The sequence below is a fragment of the Sciurus vulgaris genome (genome assembly GCF_902686455.1).
Source record: "Sciurus vulgaris genome assembly, chromosome: 15".
NCBI classification, from domain to species: Eukaryota; Metazoa; Chordata; class Mammalia; order Rodentia; family Sciuridae; genus Sciurus; species Sciurus vulgaris.
In genome coordinates this window covers 14,973,354-14,994,390 of record NC_136476.1, presented here as the reverse complement: position 1 = coordinate 14,994,390, position 21,037 = coordinate 14,973,354, and the positions used below count along the sequence as shown (strand labels likewise).

General features: G+C 35.1%; 1 protein-coding gene across 1 annotated transcript in view; it reads left to right on the top strand.

The window, feature by feature from the left end:
• TMC1 (transmembrane channel like 1) overlaps positions 1-487 on the top strand; it is a gene marked incomplete at its 5' end in the record, with an annotated part of 125,085 nt that extends 124,598 nt beyond the window's left edge. The window contains one exon of the mRNA XM_079112144.1: positions 388-487. Within this exon, the coding sequence (XP_078968270.1) occupies positions 388-410 (23 nt within the window). The 3' untranslated portion in view covers positions 411-487. The remainder of the gene's footprint in view (positions 1-387) is intronic.
• Positions 488-21,037: the final 20,550 nt, after the last annotated feature.

Sequence of the window (21,037 nt, the reverse complement as noted above, 5' to 3'; positions counted from 1 at the left end):
TGCTATTTTATATTTTCCCATAATTTGCACAGTTTGTTCAGTGAATACTCATTGAATGTTCATGGACAATGAAAATTTTACCTGAAAAATTTGAAAGGAATAGATTTCAATATTCATTATGTAAGCCCTAATTAATAAATATCACCAAAATAAATAAATTTTCATTCTCCTGTCTTTAGAACCTGTGAGGACTTTGTAAAATAAGAAATATAGAACTATTTCAAATACAAAAATGCTAAAAGTATTATAGCAAAGTATTATAGCAAAGTGAAACACATTTTGAAGATACAGATTTTTTCAGGTTATATCATTTAGAACCATTAAGGACATTGAAAGCTAAATTTTTATTTAACTCTTTTTACATTTCTCTCTCTCTCTTTAAAACAGCTGCAGCTGCTGGTGGCCAGTAATTTTCAGAGCTCTCCTGGGGGCCCAGAAGTACTCCACACCTTCCTGCTTAAAAATAATGTGCTGTGTGAAGCCCCAGAGAATAAGTGCTGGGCAGCGGCGAGCACCTGTTCTGTTCTGATGGGTTAACGTGGTCTTGCTTGTTGGTGAAGTCATGGTCAACCCTGCCTGGGCAAAAGGGTTTCCACCTTGTTCCAAATTAAGGATTTTTTCCTGTACTGCCAGTTTTTTCCCCAGCTCAGTTTCTCTTACAGTTTTCCTAACAAACTAAGCTTAAAAATGGGTGTTATACATCAAGAGTTCACAGCCAGTCTCAGTAACAGCAAGGTGCTAAGTAACACAGGGAGACTGTCTCTAAATAAAATACAAAATCGGGCTGGGGATGTGGCTCAGTGGTTGAGTGCCTCTGAGTTCAATCCCAGGTACCCACCCCTAAAAAAATGGTTGTGATACATTAATATGTCTTACTGGATATAATTGGTGGGTTAATTTTTTTTTTTTTAAGTTTCTCATGTAACCTTTCATCATATACCTTCTGCCTTAGTGTTCTTTTTTGTTGTTGTTGTTTGTTTGTTTGTTTTTCTGGTATCAGGGATTGAACCCAGGGGTGTTTTACCACTGAGTCACATCCCAGTCCTTTTTATTTTTTTTAATTTTATTTTGACACAGGGTCTCAGGGTCTTACTAGGTTACTTACAACCTCGCTAAATTGCTGAGTCTGACTTTAAACCTGTGATCCTCCTGTCTCAGCCTCTCAAGCTGCTGGGATTATAGATATGCACCCCCAAGCCTTAGTATTCTTGAATTGTTAGTAGGCATGTTTCACTTCCTCATTTCTTCCAAGTTCTGAACTATCTGCCTAAAGTACTTGTTGCAATAATTCCTTAACTAGCTTTTGAAGAAGACACCTTTTCTCTTTTTTCTCTACCTGTCTCTCCACCCATGGCCCCCACCTATACATACCCAAGACCTTTTTATTTGCTGCTAAATTCAGTATGAAAAGGAATAGACTTTTTAAAGAAAGGATCTAGATAAATTTAGGAGCCTGATCAGTACTGAACTAAAGACCTCTCACCTTGAGGAGATATGTGGGTCTTAGACAATTTGACTCTGTGAGTAAAAATGAAAAAATAGGACCACTGTTCTGTCACTGTCTGTTCATTTGACCTCCAATTCAAAAAGTCCATCATTTTTCTTTGTTTTATTGTTAAGGTTAGGAATCTTCACTTTTATTTTGGGTTTTAGTTTATAGATTTGTTTAAGTATCATTATTTATGTAAACTTTAAGTTGATTTTGAGTTGTAGCACTCAATGCCCTCCTGGTCTTGCAGTGTGACTCGAATTGCATTTCCTAACACACAGTGCCCCTTTCCAGAGCTAAACCAGTTATTCTGCTATTCCCTCCAGTTGATTTGCTGATTATTATTACCCTGAGTTTCTCTTTCTTTACAATTTCCTGCTAGCTATAGAATGATCACACTGTTCTTCTGACAAATCTAGACTTAATTCCTCTAGTTACCTTGTCTAAATTAACTTCCATTACCAATGATATCATTTAATGGGCTTCCTTGGACTTTTATGTCTCTAATTCAGAATCTATTCTTTATATTGATTGTCCTGTGATTTTTAATGGTTGTTTATTATTTCTTGTCTGCAGGAAACATCTTTCCTATGTAGATTGTAAGCTCCCTGTGAGCAGGGGTCATATCTTCTAACTCTTTTATATGCCTAGTATAGTGCTGTGCACAGGTAGGCTCTGAAGAAATGCTTGTTAATTAAATTGAATCTATTTAACTTACAGCAGTTGCATTCTGAAACAAAAACTTCTGTTATTTGCATGAAAAATGTTACTATCAAGTAAGAAATGAATTATCTACCCAACAGGCTGAGGTTATTATCTTATTAGGTTATAATGCAAATGAGTAAATAAAACTAGTGTTGATTTCTACTTGGATCATTTTGCACCGTGTAGTAATAAGATCAGAAAATTGATTTGTTGTGTTGCCAAATTTAGAATGTGGATGCCACTCCTTGCTCTTGATCTGCTTCATAAGGATAATGAGAGATGACAGACTGTCTCTAAAAGCATCTATCTCCTAAAGGCCGTATACTTTCAGAACAAATGTTAATGTTATAAACATTCAGACATGATATGACAAGTTTCAATCTTTCCATAAGATAAAAAATAATTTGGATTACTATAACACTAAATACCCTTCTGATTTAAAATTTAGAAATATTAACCTTCTCTGTCTCCAGAGAGCTGTTGAAAATATTTTCATGTCACTGCATTGACAAGGATCTGAATCTGTGAATACTATATCCAAAGCTGTCTATGACAGTTCAGAAATAACCTTACACTAGGTTAATCAGATTGCTGTGACTTATTTCTATGTTGCTTTTTCCATATTTAATGATCAAAGCCATAGGGAAAATTTTAGCTAGCAAAGAAAAATACAAAAATCTAGACTGCACCCTTTTTTCTTCCTGAGAGGAATAAAAAAATTCTGACAAAAATATGCAAAAAATTACTTAACACTTACTTTGAATTATTTTCTTTTACTTCTAAAAAGAACGTAGAGTTAAGCCATAACCAAAGACTTATATTAACAAAACTTTAACCTGAACTATGTTTTCTTATCCTGGTGGATCCCTACAAGTTCCAGGGTTAGAAATATATAATAAAAGAGTAACTAAGCAGGGATTTTAAAAATGAGCAACTTAAGAATGAGAGTGGCAGGTGTTCTTTGTTCTCAGTGCCTGTGTGCACTTGAATTTTTGGATGGTGTACCTGCCTTTCTAGGACTGGTCTGATGACTCCATGATATGAATAATAATAAAAAAATGTATCCATGAAATACTTGACCTCTTCTGGGAACTTAGATATTATATTAATACATGCCTCCCTTATACACACCACCAGAAAGTTCTCATGCAAATTCTCATGACTATTTAAAAATTTATAATGCCCATATATGTTTATTACAAAAATGTAGAAATTTTTAATAGAATAAAAATGTAAGAGAAACTTCACAATTTCACCATTCAGAATGACATCAATTAACATTTTGGGGTATTTGGTTTTTTCTCATATGTTTTACTGATTCATTGTAGTTGTATATAATGGTGAGAATCATTACATATTTATAAATGCACACAATATAACAATAGAATTTCGTCTATATCATTTCCTAATATTTCCCTTTTCCCTCCCTTCTTCCCTCCCCATGGTCCCTGTCCTCTATTGATCTCCCTTTGATTTCCATGAGATGCAGCTCCCCTACACCTTTCTTTTCCTTTATTCTCTACCTCCTACATATGAAAGAAAACATGACCATTGACTTTCTGAGTTTGACTTATTTTGCTTAACACGATATTCTCAAATTGCATTAACTTTTCTGCAAGTGACATAATTTCATTCTTCTTTATGGATGAATGAAAGTTCATTGCATATATATTCAAGAATACAAACAATAATAAATGCTGGTGAGGATGTGGAGAAAAAGGAACACTTTTATACTGTTGGTAGGGTTGTAAATTAGTACAACCACTAAGGAAATCAATATGGAGGTTCCTAAAAAGTCTAGGCATACCATATGATCCAGCTATACCTCAGTATTTATTCTGAAGAATTAAAGTCCCCATACTATAGTGATATGTACATATCATGTTTATAGCAGCACAATTCACAGTAGCCAAACTATGGTGTGTTTGTTTTTCAGACTTATAATTACATACTGATTCAATAAAATAGTTTGCATCATAGCATATGTCTAGTTTTATCACACATTTTCATTTAATATTTCCCAATGCCATTGAAATGACTTTAGGACATTTTTAAATGGCTATAAAATATTTCTTAATATTACTATAGGTGAATATGTTAAACTTTTTTCTGTTGTATGGTTAGATTGATTATTGATTATTTCAAGATTAAATACTAACTTTACATTTTGGTCCCTTCTAAGAACGTTTTTGTGTAAAAGGATGAATTATGGGTACAGAATTCTAAACCAGTATATTCACATTTTATGGCAGTTTTGATTAACTTACTGATTAAATTATATAGTTTTAAATTTCTTTAAAATGTTTCCTCTTGGTAGCAATTATTCTTAGAATTTATTTGATTTTTCTCATGATACTAATTTTTTTTATAACTGCATAATAAGTTCCTTTTGGGAACTACTTCAATTTTTAAGAAATTTTAAGTTTAAGAAAAATAATATCACTTTTTTTGAAGCCAGTTCTCACATACCATTTCTGATCAAGTACTATCCACATTCATTAGGCAATCCAAAGTGCCATTTGGGAAATTAACATTTTTTTCTTCTTTTATTTGATATATGAAAAATTTGGTCATAGTTATATTTATGTTTTGATTTTTATTAAAAATAGCAGTTCCAAAATTATGTCTCCAGATAAAACAGAGACTTACTGATTTTTCTTAAATTTTTTTTTTGTTGTTGAGTATTGGTGCCATTCCTGAACGCCATGTTTTTCAGGTTACTATTACAATTCAAACAAAGAACCTAAGGTGTACCATGCATCTCATGTATCTTTGGTAGGAGTCCAGTCAAATTCGTTGTGGGTCACTCACTTTGCATTATATATAAACCAAAAGAAATGACCTAAATTTGAATGGAATTAAAATACTTTATAAAATAGCAAATTAGTAATTGGTCATGTCAAGTAGATCATGACATATCCAAATATGTCCAGCTTGTATTCTCAGAGTAATTTGAGCACTGAGTTCTGATTGACCATATGGAAATTTGCCAAAAGTTTTAAGGGAAAGATACCATCATAAAAGGAGATTAGAATATCCATGTTCCCTATAAAACTCTAAAATTGTGACTCTTCACAAATCATCTGAGAATAATTGATCAAGTTCATCAATTACTTTCTCACCTCCAAAGCCATTGCTGAGAGAATAATTAAGAGCAGAGGAGAAAGAGATCCAGAAGAAGTGAGACCACGGTCCATCTTTTGAGTTAACTTCCTTTGTAAGCAAAGATATGCAACAGTGAACACATCATGTTTAAGGGAGCGATGAGGTTGAACATTTGTGAAAAGGTTATTAATAGTTATTTTGGATGTCTGATCTTCAAAGGTAAAGCAAGTTTCGAAACTTATGATTTCTATTAAGATAGAATAGAGCAGAGCTTCTTTTATATAGAAAAGAATGAAAGCAGGCACAAATTAGATGACCTACCCACTGCAGTAAGAAGAAACACCACAAATAAGAATTTGGAAGATTCTAGAATTCAGGGTCCTAGAGTTACTTTTCAGTTCAAATCCTGGAAAGGAGGAGAAGATTATACTCAAACACTTACTAGGTCAAAAGTTAATCTCCTCAGTTTTATTCTATGTGTATATTGTTGTACCAAAAACAGGAATAAAATATTTGCAAGTACAAAAGAAAACTGGCTAATAGAACTGCTGTGATCTTTGAAACCTTTAAATCTTTTGGAGGTAGATGGTTGTATAAACTTAGCCAACTCATTTTCATCTACATAAGTTCTTATCTATGTGTCTGATTTGGCCCTGATGGGCTTGGAGCTCAGTGTCCTATTGGCCTTGATGGGTTTGTAGCCCAGGGAGGACCTGCTATATTGGTAAGTGGAGCTGTGGAAGGTATCTGTGAGTGATCTTGGTCACAGCAGCTAGACTTCCACGATTTCACTCATTCTCCCTTTCTAATCTCACTGGAGATAACCTGTGCGAATCTAGGCAGCCAACCAGTCTGCAGGTAAGTTGGTGATACTACCATAGACTCAAAATATTGTGAGGTAGCTAGTGTCAGGCCTCCAGAAGCCAGCATTGAACATAGCAGATCTCTTTCAACAAGGAGGATATAGACAATAAATAGTTACAAAAACATACAAACTGAATAAATGCATGTGTAAATTAAAAAAAAATTGTACTGATAATGGCTACAAAAGACAAAAAAAAGTCAATGTGATAGAGTTGCTGAGAGGGCTGCTTTACAAGGTTATCAGAGAAACTTATCTGAGACTATAACACTGGAGTTGAGACAAGAGGGTACTTCTTTGAGTGACTGTGGGAAGTGGAAGCGACTTCAGAAAAAGGGATCTGAATTATCACTCACCAAACAATTGGGAAATCCACACTAATTTGCTTGCTTTAGAGAAGCAAACATCCCTTTAGAATTGTTTCAGAATATAATCCATACCTGTTCTACAAATCACACTTCATGAAATCACAGCATGATTGAATGAGTATGATAAGGCCAAACGACAAAGCTAAGAACCAGAAGAGTTCTTTATTCCAGATGTTATGCTTTTTTAATTACACCAGAGCCAGTTTGCTGCATACTGCTTTAACCGAGATCACAGACTAAAATGCCAACAATAGTAAAGAGAGTAACAGAAAAGGTGAAGTTGTTTTGTATGGGCTATAACGAAATGTTGATCACATGTCCGATCTTTGGGAGCACCAAAAACAGTCAGCCTTTCGCATCCTTGGCTTCTCCATCCACAGATTGGACCAATCGAAAAGAGAAAACATTTTTTAAAAATGTGTCTGTACTGACCACATGCAGACTCTTTTTTTTTCTTGCTGTTAACCAAACAATACAGTAGAGAAACTATTTACACAGAATTTACGCTATATTAGGTATTATATGTAGAGAAGATTTAAAGCATCTGGGAAGATGTGCATAGTTTATGTGCAAATACTACCTCATTTTACAGGGACCACAGATTCTGTCATCCACAGGAGTCCTAGAAAAATCCTCCACAGACTCTGAGAGACTACTATACTTATTTTCCTGCCAATTATTGTAGATGTAGGGCTCCCAGATTTTCTAATTTTTAAAGAGAAGCTAGGAACCTGAATGTTTATGCTACATATTAAAATACTTAAATGCTTGCAATTAGCACAAATTAATATCAACACAGTCTGTTGGCAAGATGTTGTCCAAGGGCCATCAGTATACATACTGATATTTCTGATATTAAAAGTTCTTTGATTAAACAGCCCTTTCCTGTACATTCTGAAACTATTTGTCAAGGCTTTCCTTGTTCTTTTCTTTGAAAAATGCAATTTCTTTCCTGGCTCAGTAAAATGTTTTGTTTTGTTTTGTTTTGTTTTGTTCTTGCATATAAAACCCTGGAGTTGAGGGTGGCTCTCAAAATATGCTACCACAAGGTGGAGCTCAAACTTTTTTTTTATAGTCATGTGAAGTTAACACTAATTAATGCAAATACCGAAACTATTATCTAATGGCATCTTAAGGTATCTCCTGCTGATATTGCCTGTGTAACTTGGTTTTGTTAAGAATCATCTCACTGACTATAAAAACAAACGGCAAACAAACAATACTTATCCCTAAAAACCAATGTAGTCTAATCTTTAATTTACTTTTTATTTTACACATTTAATTTAATTTACTTTTTGCTCATTTATACTGCAGAGATATAAGAACCAGAAGAAAATAAAGTTTGGCTCTTGGGATTATGTAGGTTCAAAATACACATTTCCAATTTAAAACAGAAAATAAATAAGCCCCAAACAAATCATGGTTTTCTGGGACAAGAAATATGTTTTCATTAGGCAAAGGGAAACCAGCGATTCGTCTCTATTGGGCTGATGTACCTAAATATAGTCCTCTCCAGCTTAGACTATGTCCTTCATAGGTTTCCAGCTTTATTTCCTCTGCTGCACTTGGAATTTCCATGGACTTTGCATTGGTTTGCCCACCATGTCTTATACTGAGATGTGGTTTGTTTGTTTGTTTACTTCTTGTTTTATTTCTGGTTGCTTCTGCTGTTTGGAAGGTGCTTTGTCAGGTGCACCCAGACAATAGGGTTTTTTGTTTGTTTGTTTGTTTGTTTGTTTTTTTTAGTATTTTGTCTTCAAATAATAACTCTTGTTTCCAGGTTCAGCAGAAATCTAAAGCTCTCTGATAAACCTTTCTAAATCTTCTCTGCCATGGTTAATAATCTATTCTATGATCTTAATAATACTAATTTAGGATTTCTCTGCCACGGGCATTGCTATGAGCACCTGGAACAGATTCCTCATTGAGTCCCCACACCAGTACTGAGCTTGCATGAGGAGCATTCTTGTTTTACTGGTGAGGCCCTTCAAGGGGAGAGGCTGATGTGGATGAGCCTCTGCAGCTGGCACTCAAGCTGGGGCCTAACTGGGTCCAGTCTGTGTTGTTATCTGCTGGACTACAGTGCCTCCCTAAAATTTTGCATACCTGTTTCATGGCCTTGTCTGAGCATTTACAACTTATTATTATCACAAGTACTTATGTATCTATTTGCCCTGCTAGAGTTTGAGCTGCTGAAGGTCAGAGGCTGTCTTGTCACTGTATCAGTTGGGGCCAGTACTAGGCGTTCCACACAGTACAGAAACAGGTGCCATAAAGCAATGGTGAAAACAATAGACTCTGGAGACCAAGGTCAGGGTGGATTATCTACTGTATACTCCCCATAATGTGGGAAAATGTGCATTGTCATTTTTCCTTCATGATCTCCTTTGTAAAGCATGAAGGATAACAGTACTCCCCTGCCACAAAGATTTTGGGAGTAGTGAGTTAAGTCTGTGAGATATTTGGTGCAGGGTCTGGCCTGTGCAACTCTGTGTTAGGAATTATCACAGCAGACATTTGATAAGGATGAATCTTCTTGAATTAACACTCATGGGATTCAAACAAATGTGTTTCGTAGTTCTTTTTTAAATATACATTTTTTTTAGTTGTTGAGGGAACTTTATTTTATTTACTTATATGTAGTGCTGAGGATTGAACACAGTGCCTCACACATGCTAGGCAAGCACTCTACCACTGAGCCGCAACCCCAGCCACTGTATAGTAGTTTTTAAAAGTTTTCTAAGCTTTAAAAAAAAAAAAAATGCCTAGTGAAATTATTAATAGTCTACTCTCAGGTTTTGAATAAAGAAAGTTTGAGGAATCCAATAGTTGAATGTATAAAGAAAATGTGGCATATATACACAATGGAGTTTTACTCAGCCATCATGAAGAATGAAATTATGTCATTTGCTGATAAATGAATGGAAATGGAAAACAACATGCTAAGTGAAGTGAACCAGACTCAGAAAGTCCAGTGTCAGATGTTTTCTTTCATATGTGGAAGCCAGAGAAAAATAAGGAATTTTTTTTTTAAGGGAGTATCTCATGAAAATAGAAGGTAGAAGAGTAGAGAAAGTAGGGTGGAGGGGAGGGAAGAGGGATAAGAGCTGTGGAATGATAATGACCAAATTATGCTATGTGCACGTATGTACATATTCCAATGGATTCCACTTTCATGTGTAACTATTATACACCTATTAACAATAAGTTGGCAGAAGGAAGACCAACAGAGTAGAGAGAGGGGATCAGGGCAAGGGTGGTGGGGAAGGAAGGGGGTAGTAATAGGGAATGGGGATTGAAATGGAGCAAATTATGTTACATGCATTTATGAATGTGTCAAAATGAGCCCTACAATTATATAGACCTATAAGACACTAATAGAAACATAAATTTAAAAATGCTTGAGAATTAGTTGGTGACTAGCACTTACAAGACAATCCTTGACTTATACATATATGATATAACCTTCCGACCCTGGTAAATACTCTGATGAGTAACACACACACAAAACACAGATTTCAAATACTTGTTTTCAATTTTATAGATAGTAGATATGAGCAGGCAAATTTATAATAAGAACATAAGACTAGTAACCTTGTTCTGTTTTTCTTATATCTAACAAATGCCTATGAATCTCCTATTGATTTTTGCTAAGATAATTCTCATGATATTCCTGAAGAAATTTGTTTCTTATTAAAGCAGATGCCTCACTTTCCAATTGATTGGAGGTAAAAAAGATGATATTTACGTGTAGTTACGTGTTAGTCAGCTTTTCATCACTATGACCAAAATACCTGATAAGATGACTTAGAATGCTCCCTCATTCATATCCTGTTTAGTGTGATTGGAAAGGTTGACCTTAACAATCAGCCACCAAATGTCTTCTTTTTGACAGGACATCAATAATGCCTCCATGTTGATTATTATTTTATTTTAATTTTTTAATTTGTTCTAATGAGTTATACATGACAGTAGAGTGCACTTTGACACATTGTATACAAACAGAGCATAACTTCTCATTCCTCTGGCTGTACATGGTGCTGAGTCACACCAGTAGTGCACTCATGCATGTACATAGACTAATAATGTCTGTTTCATCCCACCATCCTTCTCACCCCTGCACCCCTCCCTCCCCTCACTCCCCTCTGCACAATCCAAAGTTCCTTCATTCTTCCCTACCTGCCAATCCCCCATTATGGATCAGCATCTGCTTATCAGAGAAAACATTTGGCCTTTGATTTTTTGGGTTTGACTTATCTCACTTTGCATGATATTCACTAGTTCCATTCATTTACCTACAAATGCCATAATTTCATTCTTCTTTAAGGGTAATATTCCATTGTGTATATATACCACATTTTCTTTATTAATTCATCTGTTGAAGGTTACCTAGGTTGGTTCCATAGCTTAGATATTGTGAATTACGGTGCTATAAAAATGGATGTGGCTGTGTCACTATAGTATGCTGATTTTAAGTCCTTTAGATATACATCCAGGAGTAGAATAGCTGGGTCAAACGGTGGGTCCATTCCAAGTTTTCTGAGGAATCTCCATATTGCTTTCCATAGTGGTTGCACCAATCTGCAGTCCCACCAGCAATGTATGAATGTACTTTTCCCCCACATTCTTGCCAACACTTATTATTGTTTGTATTCTTGATAATTGCCATTCTGACTGGAGTGAGATGAAATCTTAGTTTTGATTTACATTTCTCTAATTGCTAGAGATGTTGAACATTTTTTAATATATTCGTTGACTGATCATATTTCTTCTTTGAAGTGTCTGTTCAGTTCCTTTGCTCATTTATTAATTGGTTTATTTAGTTTTTTGGTGTCAAGTTTTTTGAGTTCTTTGTATATCCTGGAGATTAGTACTCTATCTGAGGTACCTGTGGTAAAGATTTTCTCCCATTTTGTAGCTCTCTCTTCATGTTATTGATTGTTTCTTTTGCTGAGAAGAAGCTTTGCAGTTTGAATCCATCCCATTTATTTATTCTTGATTTAAATTTTTAATCCTCATAGACATATTAAATAATTTTCCCTTTTTTCTTTATTTCTCAACTAAGTGGTCATGAGATTCTGGTTCATGGTTTCAGAGGTCTCAGTGCATGGTCAGCAAACTCCATTACAGAAAGTCATGGTGGGAAGGCACAGCAGGGGAAAATGCTCAGCTCATGGCAGCAAGAAAGCAGAGAGAGACAGGAAGGACCAGGTATTTGCCAACAAGGTGAATTACTGCACAGAATCACAAGTTAAAGTTAATAATTTAAGGTACTTATTTTGCTTTCCAAACTCTTCTTTCTTGGCACGTCACTCATAGGTGTTATTTAAAGTATCATGTGTAGATAAACAGTGATATTCATTTTATTTTGAAGAACAACATTGTTATCAACAGAAAGGCCATGGATGCCTATTTATAACCATTCAAGTACAGCAAGACTGACTGATTGGATCCTTCCTGCTCCCTCAACCATACCCCATTTAGGTGGCTGGAAAATGTTGACCTTAATCATCAGTCACCAAATGTCTTGCTTTTAACAGGACATCAGTGACAGGTCATCAGTAATACCTCCACGTTGGTTGTTAGTTTTTAATCCTCACAGATGAATTGAACAGTTGTTCCATTTTGCTTTATTTCTCAAGTGATTTTTCTTGAGATTCTGAAACATAAATTTCCCAAGAAATAACAAGGAAAGGATTTCCACGTTGAAATGTCATTGTAGGAGATCTGGGGTACTGTTTCCACCTTGTCTGCTGGAACTTTCTCATACTTTTGTCATGCTATGAGTTTCCTCATAAATCCAGACTATTGGCCTTTTGTGTTTCCAGAATTTCTCACAATTTCTCCTTTCAGTTCTCCATTTTATGTGGTTGAATCCCTTAAAATATATTTTCGGTTATTGCTTAGTTTTGGTATGAGATGGAAAGACCATGTCCTTTCTACTAACTTGAAATAAGCTTAGCATTTCCATTTTCAAACTTCACTGCTGCACTACAGATATAAGTAGAGGCTCTTTGCAAATGCAGTGTTGGAGACAAAGGAGGTGCTTTAGAGAGAAATAGTATCATATTGAGTTGCTTCTTTAACCTGTGCCTGGGAGGTAAGTAGTTTGATCACCAGTGGTTTGTTTTTTATTTTTATTTTTTCTGTATGAACATGAAGCATTATTATAGTAATAATTACTTTACCACATGAATCAGCACTTTTTGATTAAATTCCAGATTCCATTATTCTGCACTATTGAAAGGACTGGCTGTATGACTAGTGGCAACTTTCCTTGCTTCAGATCTGCTAAACTCACACCTGCCTTCTTCATGACCTACACTCCTCCAATTAACAGGTGCTTGTGAGAATATTCATCTCCCAATCTCTTTATGACATTCACTGCTTTGTTATTGTTTATATTTATATAATCTCAAGACTTTAAAGGAACCAAATCAGTGAGAGAGAAGAATCTCCCCTACCCTACCCCCCCGCTCTTCCTTTACTGCCCTCAAGAGAAATTTCTATCAGCCGTGGTTTATAGTAGGGGAAGAAGGAATGAATTAACTCTCTCATGAGAAAAGGCGTGGGGCACCAGAGGTGCTTGATCTGAGTATGTTCATAGTGGAATTTCACGCAGTTGACACATGAGCATGGCAGGTTATCAATTTTTTGCGCTACCTGAAACCCCGCGTTTTAATTTTCTAAGACAATACTTGCACAATGGAGATCAAATAAATGAAAGCCATGGAATTTTAAGTTTTATTTTATTAAGAGAAGTATAAACTGGAAAAATGAAAAGAAACAAGTTACGATTCAATTGAGATAAAAATAGAATTCTTTAGGGGCACTTACAAGGTAGATGCTAATCTATTTAAACTTATTTTACCTTTAAATGAGGTGTATAATTGAGACAGAAATCTAAGAACATGATTGTAATGGACATTTACTGCTTTTTGAATATCTGACATTCAGGTCTCCTGGCTAACAGTACCATGGGAGAGACTGATTTCTGTTTGTAGCTTCACCAAGAAATATTTTCTCCTGTGTGGAAGACAAAGAGGTCACATCTTCCCTGTCACTTATCTGATACAACAAAGGGATGGGCCTGTGACCTGAGCTCAACCAGAGACTCTTTTTAGGAATTCGAGTCTCAAGTGGCTGACCCAGGAAGACCAACCACCTATCGGAGATTCATTTCCAGGAATGGTGTCCATGGAACATACTGATCCTGCTGTGTAATCTTGCAATTGGTTTGTTTTGCAGAGGTCTTCAGAGCTCTTTAGTTCTAGATTCTTTGGCCTGATCTTCTAACCTCTAATAAATTTTGTGAACTTTGATTTTCCTGCAATAAACTCTTATTTTCCTTAAAATAGGAGGAGTTAGGTATTTTTATCTCCATTTGAAAACTCTGATTATGTCTACAAGCCAACATTTAGTAATAGACAATGTGGAGAAAGATTTCAGTAGATTAAGTTTCAGTGTTGAGGGAAATAAAACAACATAAAACTAAATGTCAACAAAGGTATTTCAGTGCAACAGAAAGAATCCCATAAATCTTCTGGTGCGGATACAGCTCACAATCCATTCTGTTTATCAGGAGAAGGACAAAGACAGTGTTTCACATTCTCTGACTCATTTTGCAAAGAATCTTAGAGGGTCCATTGAAAGGGATACAAAAACATTCTCCTTTCTTTTTAAAATCAGAATTGTCCTTTCAGTATGCTAAGAAAATTTTAAATCAACTGAGAAATTTCTTTTAAATTATTATTGTTTCCATCTATGTTGCCTATATCTGTTATTGCTGTGTAAACAGTCACCCCAAAAGGGAGTCTTAAAATTATAATAATTTATTAATTCAGAAGATCCTGTGGATTGTCTGAGGAATTCTGCTGGTTTTGTCTAGATTCCCTCCAGCAGCTGCATTCATCTGGAAGCTGAACTGGAAGGTTCAAGATACAATCCATTTCTCTCTAGCAGTTGGAGCTGCTTGTTGGCTGGGGTGGGAGTGGAATTCTTGATTCTATTCCAAATGATTTCTCCTCCTGTAACCAGGGCTGTACTTCTCCACAGCACAGAGATCTCAGAGTTCTAAGAGAATGAAAAGGAGAAGCTTCATGACCTATTAAAACCCAAGCCTTGAATTTTTCTTTAAATTTTTTATTGGTTCATTATAATTATACATAATAGTGGGATTTGTTGTGACATATTTGTACATGCACATAACATAGTTTGGTTAATTTCATTTTCTAGAGTTTTCCTTTTCATTCCCTTTTTCCCTCCCACTGGTCCCTTCTCTCTAATCTTCTAGTCTTCCTCCTGTTTTCAGGAGATCTCCCTTTCTATTGCCTTCCCTTTTTAATTTCTAGCTTCCACATACAAGAACATACATGACATTCATCTTTCCGAATTTGGCTTTTTTCACTTAATATGATGCTCTCATATTATGTTCTTCTTTATGGATGAATAAAACATAACCACATTTTCTTTATCTATCCATCTGTTAATGGGTACCTACCAAGCCACCAAACCTGGAACTCATCAAAGGAAGTCAAAAAGTCAAACCAAAGCATGGACAAGGGGTGGATAGGTGCCACCTCTTAATGTGAGGAGCAGTAAAGTTATACTGCAAAAGGATCATTGTGGTCATCTTTGTAAACAATCTACCATGATTGTGTAATATTCACAGCAAAATGTTAAATATAGATATAGATTGACTAAAGATTTTTATATTTTTCTGAAACTGACATATGCACTCAACTGTGTCACATAGTCTATAAATGTATGTTACATACACAAGTAATAGATTGACTATATTTCAAGAAAAAAAAAAAAAAAAAAAACACAACCTGATAACCTAATGCTACAACTACATGGACTTTATAGACTTCCCCTTGAGGAGGATTTCAGCGCAGGGTGACAAGTAGGGTTGGAAGTAAAAAAAAGTTGCTATGTTATTTCCTCACTTGTAAACTAGGGAAAATGCACTTACCTCGTTAAGACTGTGAAGATAAAATTTAAAAATCCATAGAACTTTAAAAAAATCTTTCCCTTACTTTGTGTTTATTAACTGCTTGTTTGATGTGATGACATAGACAATGATAATAAGTATCATGATATGTGGTTGTCCTGATGCTTTTTTTTTTTTTTTTTTTGTACCAGGGATCAAACCCAGAGGTGCTTAACTACTGAACCACATCCCCAGCCCTCTTTACATTGTATTTAGAGACAGGGTCCTGCTGAGTTGCTCAGGGCCTCACTAAATTGCTGAGGTTGGCTCTGAACTTGCAACCCTTTTGCCTCAACTTCCCAAGCCACTGGGGTTACAGGTGGCACCACCACCATGCCTGGCCTCTTGGTGAATTTTGTACCTTAATAATAGAAGACCACAGGTAGGGTCATTTGTAATGAACAGAAATTTATTTGACTCATGGCTCTGGATGCTGGTAAATCCAAGATCTAAGGACTGCATCTGGTGAGGGCCTTCTTGCTTCATCATAACATGGCGGAAGGCATCTTGCACACAGCAAAGAGTGAAAGTGTGCTAAACTCATTCCTTTTAAGTATCTCACTTTTGAGGTAACAAACTCACTTTCATGATCACAACATTAATTTATTGATGAGGGCTCAAAGACCTCTTAGATGTCCCACCTCTCAACACTTAAACTGATATTAAGTTTCCAGCACATGAACTTCGGGGGACACACATTCAAACCTTAACAGTGACCATGCCGAATTTCAAGGTTCATTCAAGGACATATTTGAATAAGAGCCAGAAAAATAGGTGTTGGGGAGAAAGAGCATTCTAGAGTTTGAAATAACAATAGTAAGGGATAGCAGCACTGGTTACACTCAGATTCATCTTAAGTGGTTGGGTTATCAGTTTTGTAGAACAGGAGATCAAAGGCAATTTGGAGCATAAAAGATAATGACATGATTGTTTAATAGCTAACATCATTCCTCTCTTGAGCCACAGGGGATCAGTTTAAAAATGGAACCTGGAATTCAAATGGATCTGCTCAGAGAGCTGAGGTGTAGAGGTTATTCAGAATCATAACTAATTATTACACTGGTATGAACTTGGGGATAGGTCTGATATATTGGTTTTAAAATAACGAACTATGATAAACTTCTTTAAAAATAGGGCCTAAAATTTCTCACAAAGTCAATGTCATTATGCAATTCAAATTCAAAAACTTTAATAATAAAGTCATCAGTATGATGCTCAATGGACTGGGAAGCAGCTGCCACCCAGAAATGTATGAGGAAGTAAATTGAGTCTGACCAACATCAGAGAACTTTTCTGTGTTTCCAGAAAGGCCTCAGAGTTAGAAGCATTTTTATGATAGATAAAAAGTGTGAGAATGTTCTGAGAAGTGTTTAAGATATTGTTTCTCAACAAATAAGCTACAGATCACCTTTAGAGGATTCATTAGCAGGAATGGCCATGAAAAAATGAACATTAAATATATGAATTTGTGGTCTCTGCCTATTTAGCTCTTTTTTACTCCTTTTTTCAGCATTTTCATATTTACAGAATGTTACCTTCTCAGGAATTCCTTCAAAAATATTTATTGATTACAAGCACAGGGCCCAGGATCCCCAGCACCACAAAAAAAAAAAAAAAAAAAAAAAAAAACCAACAATGAACATTTACTCTGTGTCAGAGCCTGGGCATGCAAAGACGAATGAAACCTAAAGGAGTGTGTGCTAAGTAGAAGAGAAAACATTTTAAAATATCTTTATATTTTAAAAATCCAATATATGAAAATTTTGGTCAAGACGGCACTGTATAATCAGGGTTCCAATGGCCCATCAGCTTCAAACATATAACAATAATAGGCAAAATATAAAAATATAAAATGTAAAAATCATGGCTATCCTAAGAACCTTAATACAGCTGAAGCCATAAACCCAGTGGGCTCCTCATCTTTGGTAGTTCATTATCTATATCATTGGTGCATGGAGAGACAAATGTACTGACGGTTCCTTTTCCTAGTTCCCATGAAAAATACATAATACATAATTCTATCTGTGTCTGGCATTTTACAGGGAGAGTAGTAGGTGTTGATAGATCTTTTAGTTCCATGATGGAAAATGCATATTTCAATTTTCACTTTATTTAAGTGCCTAATTTCTTAAGCTTAAACCCTTTTGCTCTTTAGCATTCATTTAAACATCGAACAATCGCTACTTCTCTAAATATTTTTATAACATGTACAAGCCTAATACATTACAACAGATGTATTTTAGTTAAACTGTCTCAAGTATTTAAATGATTATGAACTAATTTGCTTTATATTCTTCTAAATATTTAGTTGAAATCTCAACATTACACATGAAAATCTCTTAAATGCTTTACATAAATTAAAGAACAAATAAAACACACTCATAGTATTGTACCAATTATAAATATTATGGTAAAATTAAAATGGTTGCAAAGTAATGATGAAAGCATTTAACTACGTCAATTATTTCATTTCATATCTAAATTTTTATTTGTGTTCTTATGCCTTTATTTTATCAAGATTGCAGTAATTTTGTCAGTCTTGATTTTTATCATCTTTTAAAGGGGGAAAATGATCTTTCCAAACCCCAAAGTAAAAGAATATCCTTAGATTTGGCAAGGACCAGAGTTTGTGTTCTTGATCATCTGGATCTTGATGAAGTTCCAGTACCCAAGCAGTTCAAAGAGATTCATAGCTGAGTAAATCACTTAGGATGAGGCCTTTCTAACACTAAATCTCCCTTGTTGTGTTATGAGAACTTCAGTCCATGTATCTTATGAAGTTTTATCCTTTTGAAACTTGAGGCTCTCTAGAAATTATACATGCTTTACAAGGGACTGTAATATGAATTAGCTGTCCTGTCATTAAGACATGCTTGTTTGGCATGACTGGAATTTTTCACAAGTGTTTCATTGTTACTAGTTGGGACATCAGAGATGCATGGAAGGAATAAAACTTTGCTTTAGGTTCAGAAATTGTGAGAGGCATTTTTTTTTAAATTTAAATTCATCCTAAGTAATATATTTTTGGTTAAAAAGAGAAGACAGGGCTGGGGTTGTAGCTCAGTGGTGGAGCTCTTGCCTAGCACATGTGAGTCACTGTGTTTGATCCTCAGCACCACATATAAATAAATAAGTAAAATAAAGGTATTGTGTCCATGTATAACTTTAAAAAAAGAGACAATCTAGATCCATATAAACTTTTGCTTTCCTTCTATATTACTTGAAAAGAATCATCTTCCTAAGGACCCTGCTCCCCTTTAGTCCATAACAGTATTACCACCAAAAAACTATGTATGGGAGGCATGTGTTTCATGATAATGGGGAAACAGATTGCTGCTATTATTGCATCACTTTTGCTCAAAGGATGGGAAAAGATAATTTTTTAGGGTCATGAATTAGCATTGATACTTTCAAATTGACTATGTATGTTGCTATACCTCACTTTTCTTATAGCAGGGGATTTAATGGACTATGTGGATTTTCTACAGAAAGAAAAACCCCAAGAGCCGAAAAACAATTAAGCATGTAAAAGTCATGGCCTCTGATAGCAAATGCTTCACAGGGCAGGGAGGCAAGTTTTCCACTGAAATTCTCTACCTCATATCTTTCCAGACAGATTAAAATTTACATGAGAAAGACAATTAAAAACAAACAAGTATCTTCACACCAATGACCAAAGAAGTATTTCCTAAAGAAGCAAAAACAAACAACCATTAATAAAACTGATTGTATTTAAAAATTTAATACAATTTGATGTTTTATTTCTTTTAAAAATTAACCAGAAGATCTGAGTAAATTTTCCAAAAGGTTAATATTTATTCACTCTGAGTAGGGATCCATTTTACTATCTCTTTCTCTAATGCTTTTTTTATATTTGAAATATTTAATGATAGCATATTGTTTTTTTCTTATTTTTAAGTATGTAACATATATTTTTGTGGGATTATAAATAGACTTTCATTCATATGCATTGGAAAATATTGTTATGTCTATATTTCAGTACTAGAAATAAATTTTACATTGGTATTTCTTTTAAAACTATCATAAAATGTTAAAATGATAAATTGACTATTTTACTGGTCCTTCCAAATAAAAAAAAATATTGTGGTAAGATACACATAACATAAAAAGTATCATCATAAACTTTTTTAAGTGGCATTAAGTACATTCACATGGTTTTGGAAACCTGAAAATCCATACTTATTTAAACAGCGACTCATTATTCTCTCTCTTCCAACCTCCTAGCAACCCTCATTCTATTTCAACCCATGTGAACGTGACTGTTTTAGGTAATTCGCAGAAATATTTAATACAGTATTTGCTTTTTTGTGACTGGCTTATTTCACTGAGCACAGTATTTTCAAAGCTCAAGTATGTTATAGGATGTGTCAGAATGTCCTTCCATTTCAAGGCTGAATGACATTAATAATGTACATATACCCTTACCTGTGGTTTCATTTTTTGAGATTTAAGTTATCATAGACAATCATGGTCTGAAACTAGCAAGTGGAAATTGCCAAATTTGACCTTCTGATTTCCCCCTGTATTTTGTAGTTCTAGTGCTGACATTTAGGTCTTTCATTCACTTCGAGTTAATTTTTGTGTGTGATGTGAGGTAGGGATGCAACATCATTATTTTGCATGTGAATTCTTTTAAAAAGACCATCCTTTCTCCCTTGAATAATCTTGACACCCTTGTTGAAAATATTCAACTATACATGTTGAAAGAATGGACATTTTTTTAAGCTGTCTGAGGTCACCCTCCAGTTATCTTAACTCCCTAAGGTCACCCTCCCAGTCATCTCAACTCCCTGAGGTTTCCCTCCATAATGGGAACAAAGCCCTTAAAGCTGTTCCAGGAAACAGCCCCAAACAGAGAGTAAAAGAGTAAATTGAGCCTGATAGCCAGATAGTGCTCAAAGAGTATGATTACCAGAAACTATTGACCAGAATCTACGCCCTGTTGTAAAACATTGAGAAACATGTTGTATGTTATCAGCAAACCCAGACCCCCTTTGAAATTTCCCGGCAGCTTTGTCCCCCTTTTCCCTTTCATGTACGACCCCTCCCGATGTGTGGTTTCTGCCTTTATAAACCTACAAGATTTTCTGCTAGGGGCTCGACTCCTCGAGTTGGGTCCCAGCGCGCTGGAATAAACACCTCTTGCGGTTTGCATCAAGTGACGCCTCCTGCGGTTGATTGGGGTTGCCGTCCATCCATGGGACGGAGTTGGGGTTTCCTTTTTGGGAGCCTTACAATGTGAAGGTTTATTTCTGGGTTTTCTATTTCTGGTCCACTGGTCTGTATGTCTTTATGTCAGTACCACCCAATTTTGGTTACTGAAGCTTTGTAATAAGTTTTAAAATCAGGATGCATGAGACTTCAACTATTTTGTTTTAATTGTTGTTAAATTGTTTTAAATGTTCAGGTCCTCTTGAGATCTCACATGGATTTTAGGATAGTTTTTTTTTTATTTTTTATTTTTACAATAATAGTCATTGGGTTTTTCAAATGGG